Source organism: Brachionichthys hirsutus, chromosome 21, assembly GCF_040956055.1.
Source record: "Brachionichthys hirsutus isolate HB-005 chromosome 21, CSIRO-AGI_Bhir_v1, whole genome shotgun sequence".
Classification (NCBI taxonomy): Eukaryota; Metazoa; Chordata; class Actinopteri; order Lophiiformes; family Brachionichthyidae; genus Brachionichthys; species Brachionichthys hirsutus.
Window position 1 is genome coordinate 804,103 of NC_090917.1, and position 7,034 is coordinate 811,136.

At 52.7% G+C, this 7,034-nt stretch overlaps 1 protein-coding gene across 1 annotated transcript; it reads left to right on the forward strand.

The window, feature by feature from the left end:
- Window positions 1-3,660: 3,660 nt before the first annotated feature.
- ndr2 (nodal-related 2) lies at window positions 3,661-5,879 on the forward strand. Its single transcript, XM_068754681.1, has 4 exons — window positions 3,661-3,725; window positions 3,843-4,018; window positions 4,876-5,651; window positions 5,727-5,879. Exons 1-4 carry the CDS (start codon window positions 3,661-3,663, stop codon window positions 5,877-5,879), a joined length of 1,170 nt encoding a protein of 389 aa, XP_068610782.1.
- The last annotated feature ends 1,155 nt before the right edge of the window (window positions 5,880-7,034 follow it).

The following is a 7,034-nucleotide window of genomic DNA, read 5'->3' on the forward strand; positions in this document are numbered from 1 at the left end:
TAAAAGACACGTCCAGCTGCAGGAGGAGGCACCCACATGCACATCAAGACCGTGGAGACGGGGGGGGGGGGGGCTCCCGCCAGCACGCCGCCGCCGCCGCTCCATTCAGGCCGGCCCATTGAAATTCAGCCAGCGTCCCAACGACGGTGTCGAAGCGCCGCGAGACAAAAGAGTCCGGCTGCAGACAGGAAGCAGCGTGCAGCTGCAGGATGCATCTGTGGGTGCCCCGAAGGAAGGATGCAGGGACGGAAGAGAGGAAGATGAAGCGCTGCGGGGGGGGGGGGGGGGGGGGGGGCGAGCCGGAGGGGCAAGGAACACGCCGACGTCCGATTCAAAGAGACGCTCATCTCAGGAAAGCAGACGTCCAAACCGTTCATCACCCCCCCCCCCAGGAAGTGCACACACACCTTTACGGGAAGTGCTTAGCTGTACGCTCGGAAACTTGCTCCCTGCAGCCGCACGAATATTTCGCAGGCGAGGTGAAGGGTCACACGGAGGGCGTGACTCCACAGGACGTCGTCACTTCCTGATCTGAATGTCGGAACGGCGAGGAAACGAGAAGCCGCCGTCTGCTTCACGTCGCTTCCGTCGCCCAGCTCTCGGAGAGGAAGCTGCAAACTGTTCAAGGATGCCCCCCCCCCCCCCCCCCACACACACACACACACACACACACACGCACACACACCAGAGTTCCCAGTTAACTGACCGGGACCAGCATGGATCGTACGGAAAACCTCTTCGCCTTCTACATTCTTGATTTCATCCCAACTTAAGTCGCTAAAAAAAGCATCTGAGAATCTATTTTTGGAATTTCTGTCCTTTCAAACCGACCGTCCGTCCGTCGAGCCGTCTCCCTGCTGAAATGGAACGCACCCCCTGGAGCGGCATGGGACGCATTCCAAACAGGAGCTGCTGCAGCGAGAACGCAGCCCAAACGCTGCAGACGGCGAGAACCACGACCGTACCTGACGTCCGGCGGGCGCTTCCGCTTCCAAGGACGACGAAAGCAGAAGCAGCGCTAAAGACGTCCTCCTCGGAGCGGGCGGCGGTCTGGCATCGCCGCGGCGACCTCGTGAAGCGAGTCAATGAAAGGGCGGTTCACGTGTGTGACGGCACCGCCGGCGCTGGGGGGGGGGGGGGGGGCGAGGCAACTCCTGCATGCTGGGTGTCTGCAACGCCGCAAAGAGGATGTGGAGGCGGGGCCACAGAGGCTGACTCATCATCCAGCAGCCCCGCCCCCACCAGAGGGTCTGGGGTGCAGCGACCCTCGCCGGCGACGGCACACAGATGACATCACGTAAGCCTAATTCACTAAGAGGCCATAATGAGCCCCCCCGTTAGCAGCTAACGCGCCCCAGCCAGGAGGCAAACGGGCCCGCAGCTGGGCAAACACTCACCTTTAAGCCCCCCGGGGGGGGGGGGGGGGGCATCAAACGAGCAGCGTGTGCTTCCTCTTCCTTTCGCATTGTAGGACGAATGAAGGCGTCTCGTTGCGGCGGATGAATCGGATCAGGCGGATCCGACTCTGCAGAACCGGGACGTCCTCGCGCCGCGTCTCTAGAGCGTCCCCGCGCCGAGTCTCTAGAGCGTCCTCAGGCGGCGTCTCTAGAGCGTCCTCGCGCCGCGTCTCTAGAGCGTCCCCGCGCCGCGTCTCTAGAGCGTCCCCGCGCCGCGTCTCTAGAGCGTCCCCGCGCCGCGTCTCTAGAGCGTCCCCACGCCGCGTCTCTAGAGCGTCCTCACGCCGCGTCTCTAGAGCGTCCTCACGCCGCGTCTCTAGAGCGTCCTCACGCCGCGTCTCTAGAGCGTCCTCACGCCGCGTCTCTAGAGCGTCCTCACGCGGCGTCTCTAGAGCGTCCCGGGATGAAAGAGACGCAGCGTGAGGACGTTCTAGACGTTCTGGAGAACCGACGGTTGCCACACCTGTTCCTTCCTGCTGCGGCGCAGAGGAAGATGAAGGTGGGGCAAAACCTCAGAACGTCAATGGGGGGGGGGGGCGTCCTCGCTCCCAGGTCTCCCCCTCTGAGGACTCTGGGTTTGACTGAAAGAAACCAGAACCAAACCGAACTCGTGTTTTAGGCTGACTCGACGGCGAAGTTTGATCCGGTCTCAGTTGTTTCTGTCCGACCCCCCAGGGAAGAAAGGGGGAGGCGATACCAACGGACCGGTCCCAGCTGTAGCGTGATGCGGGAGTGACGCTTCAACGCATCCAAGCAAGTCAGGACCCAAAAGATGAAAGTTAACCTCAGAACCCCCCCCCCAGACTGATCAATCATTAGCCCCCATTATGCTTCTCAAAGCTTGTAGATCCATCAACAGAAGTCACGTGACACAAAATTTTAAATGAAAATTAATTTGAATAAATTTTTTCTTCAACATTTTGACTTTTTGTTTGTTTTCACTTTTTTGCCAAAAACAACAAAAGACAAATCATTAAGAACAAAAAACAGCCGCGTGCGCCTGTCCGATAATGGGCGCCGCCTCCTGACTACTCACTGTTGCGGACACTTCGCGGATTTGACCCGCAGAAACGGAATTTCGGGGCAACGCGCGCGTGCTCGACCCGCAACAGCTTCATGTTTGCGTGCTGCGCTGCTCCAACGCACAGATTCGTGTTAAATGAAGGCGTCCGGACGTCGCGGCGCATCCGAACCCTCAACTTGCGGCTTTTTCGTGCAACAACAACCGTAAAGTTCGAGCGACTCACCATTTCAGCGCACGGTGCGCGGAACCGTCCCGGGACCGGCTGGCGGGGGATGAAGCTCCCGGAAAAGGAAAAGCTCCGCCGCGTGCTTTTCTTTCTTTCAGAAAATTAACGTGGAAAGGATTTGGCCGTGTGGCCAGAGGCGAAGTGCGCATGCGCAGCGGACGGTCGTCCTCCGGTCTGATTTAACTTTAATAAATCGCAGTTAAACTTTCATTAAAAAGGTGAATAAGATCTACAGAACAGTTTCTGTTTCTGTTTCTGTTCACACGACACGTTTACATATTTATTTATCCGAGCTGATTTAAAATCAGATTTATCCGCGTGAAAATAGATTTAAAGATTTAAAGATGAACATTTTAACACAACTCCCAAGAAATTTAAAATCATTATGCAAATTTAATTCATCTCATTTTGTGCTGCACCGATTTACCAGAATAAATTCACGCATTTATTTATAGCTTTAAAATGATTATTGTTATCGTTTCTGATTCAGACATTTTTGTAATAAATAAACTAATAAACTATAATTTAAATCATTTGATCTTTCATTTTACCGTAATAACCTCAACTGAGGCGCTAAAAGCGCCAAAGATGATTGAAATATAGGGTTAGGGTCTAAACTGTATCAATAATCCTGATTATAGAAGATTAAATCGTGTTTCTAAAACCCAATCTTGTGTTTCATGGATATTTGAAGGCTAAACTTTCATCAGTTCTCTTCAGGCTGCGTGCGTAAAACAAACAGCAGGAGGACTCCGCTGCGGCGGCGCGCTCCTTGCGAACACGCACCCTCATTTACACCTGAATGGATGATGAGCTGTCAGGTAGCACGTCGCGGGCACGTATGTCAATTTCCTTTAATGTTCTCAGCTACTTGTCAAGCATGAAAGGGGGGGTGGGGGGGGGAGGGTATATAAGACGCTCCTAATGTCCCACTGAGGAATGTCTCATTTAACATGCGCTCATTGGGACTTGCGGCATTTGCGCTGCTGGCGCTGCTGGCGCACGGGACGCACGGGACGCACGGGACGCACGGGGCGCACGGGACGCAAGGGGCGCACGGGACGCACGGGACGCACGGGACGCACGGGACGCAAGGGGCGCACGGGGCGCACGGGGCGCACGGGACCCCCCAAAGCAGGGACGGACTTCACCTGAGGTCGCTGCAGCGGCTGTCCGTGACCCCGACCTACATGGTGCACCTCTACCGGAACTTCAGGTCCAACTTCTCCAGGCCCACGGACGCGGCGGCGCGGGACGCGGCGCAGGACGCGGCGCAGCGCGCGGACACGGTGAAGAGCGTGGTCGCCAAAAGTAAGATCCCGCTTTTATGGTCCCGTTGTGGAAGGTTTTTCTTTGCTGTCAGTCCCAGACGAGCTCAGGGGGCTTCAATCCACATCCAGCCCCCGGGGGGGGGGATAACCACGCAGGGCGCGCGCGTGAGAAGGCGCGCGCCGCTGCCTAATGCTCAAAGCAAACCCGCTTCTCCTGATGTTGATTCGGCGTCTCGCCAGACGTCCCTTCTACAAATCTCTTGTTAAGTCAAATCAACACGTTCCTTCAGTTCTCTTTCTCACACGGCGTGATTAGATTAGAGCTGCGGGTTCACCCCCCCGCGGGGGCAGAGCCCCCCCCCCCCCCCCCCCGCATCGCTACCTGTGTGTTTGGCTGAGGATATGCAGCAGGCAGGGCGGAGGTGCGTTCAGGGACCGCTGTCGCGTTCGCGCTGAGTGGATTAATAGATTCCACTTTTAATCAGGAGGGAATCTTTTTGATCAATTTGAGCCACACCTGCTCGTTGAATCACAATGGCGGCCATCACTGGGGGGGGGGGGACAATGCGCGGGTCATTCATTAGGAGAGCGTCCTTGATTGATCTGTTCAATCACGTGATCATATCGTACCTGTCCCTCCATCATGGCTCGACAGCAGGATTTATTTATTATGTTCTAATCTAATGTCACAGAACGGACCGTCTGGTTCATTAAAAACAAATAAATGTGGAATTCAAATGTATTTATTGAACAAAGTGCTTAATTTAATCAGACTTGTTACATAATTAAATCACATTTTGCATGTAATTAAGACGACGTAATTATCTCACTGGTGAAAAGGATGAATGTAAACAATAACCCCCCCCCCCTCTGATGTCGGTCTCGTCCCTCCATCAGGTCTGACGTACAGACGGAGGCGCTGGGTTGCGACCTTTGACCTCCACACGCTGCTGACCGACAAACAGATTCAGGCAGCAGAGCTCCGAATCAAGCTTCCTCGGAGCCGGAGCCGGAGCGTCTGGAACGTCACCGTGGAGGTGCACCACCAGCGGGGGCCGGAGTGTCCCGGGAACAGGTCCTGCCAGGAGCAGCAGCTCGTGGGCCGGCTGGCGGGGGCGTCGCTGGGCTCGTCGTCGCACAGCTGGGGGGTCTTCAACATGACACGCCCTCTGCTGAAGTGGCTCAGGAAGAGGTCTACGGCTAAAACCGGAGAAGCCAGAGGACAGACGGCGGCAAACCCAAAGAGGGACCCGATGTCCCCCGAGCAGCCGGCCCACCCGGGCCGAAAGCAGCAGGACGCAAGCGACCGCGCCCTGCTGGTCGTTTTCTCGCACACGGGCTGGGATGAAAACTCTAAGGCCAAAGCGAGCTTGCTCCTAACAGCGGAACAATCCAAGTTCCTGTCCCCCGCCGAAATTAAAAAGGCCCGGCGTTCCAGGAGGCGCCGGACGAAACGGGGCCAATGGGAGCAGGTGGCGAGGGGCCAGGGGGACGCCAAGAAAGGGGGCGAAAAGTCTCTCTGTCGCAGAGTCGACCTGCAGGTAGACTTTAACCAGATCGGATGGGGGTCCTGGATCGTCTTCCCTAAAAAATACAATGCGTACCGATGCGAGGGGGCGTGTCCCGGGCCCCTGGGGGAGGACCTGAACCCAACGAATCACGCCTACATGCAGGTGAGACTCCCATCGATCGATCCAGCCGCATGTCGCGACTGTAACGATTTAAATCCCCGTTTGCTCCTCCTACAGAGTTTACTGCAGTATTACCACGCTGACAGGGTCACCCCCCCCTGCTGCGCCCCCACCAAAACCAGCCCGTTGAGCATGCTGTACTACGAGAACGGACAGATGCTCCTGAGACACCACGAAGACATGGTCGTGGACACGTGCGGCTGCCAGTGACGGCGACATCGACCTGCAGCTCTTTGCTATTTGCCCCTGCAGCTGACCCCCCCCCCCCCCCCCCCGGAGGTTGTTGAATATTCCAGCACTGTCTTAATTGGACGTTACTGTTTGTATTATTGTATATTTAATGTAAATATTGTTTAAAATGTATTTATCTTTATGTATTTTTTCTTTCATTTGTTGTTATTAATGTAATAATGCTTTTCGTAAAGCTTTACGTCTGCTATATTATTTTCGGCTGTGATTTTGGCCATCCAAACATCATGTCTGGCACCAATGTAAAACTGGAATTGATTGTTTTGCGACGTTGCTGCTCTTGTTGACTTATTTGATCAGGTATTTTCAAATGTAAATCAAATTGACACCAATTGTAGAGGATTTTGTAACGCATGAGGCCCACACTGAAAAATTAAAAAAAGTAGAAGCATAGTTAAAATATCACAGGTCAAATATATTATCGTACAAGAAAAAAGGCCCCATAAGACAGAAACAGGTGTTATTTGAATGAAAAATATAATATCGTATCAGGAAACTACGTAATATCACAGCTTTTACATGATTGTGACTGGTTTTGCCATTACACATAAAACAACACACAGATGTGTTGACACGCAAGTATTGTGTGTGAGAGAAAGGAACAGACACGCAAAAACAGATTCCGGTTTTCAATGAGTCACTGGGATGTCCAGCAAATACTGTAAAGTAAGGCTTTAACAATGGGGAACTATGGAGCTCATTATATTCACATCCTTTGAAAATACAAACAGGAATGCGCCACAGTGGTCAAACTGGGGATAGTTGCCGAGGACTCGGAGGTGAGACAACATTTAACTTTTTCCATGTCAGTATTTATGTAATTTTTATCTTTAAAAAAGGTTTCAATCCAGAATAAGCTAAAAATATACTTTTGCCATAGAAAATGCTATATTTTAAAAGCTAAATAAATAGCAAAAAATTAAACATTTTAAAAAGAAGAAATATGAAATGTCTATTAGATGCTTTTTTAACATGTTGCCATTAATTACTGTCGACTGAAACGTATTATTCGTTTTAGCCGTATTTTCCAATAATAATTTTTTGACAGCTTTATTTTGAAAACTGAAATATTAAATCTTCAACATCCTGTTATTTTCTCTAGCATAGTATGCTAAA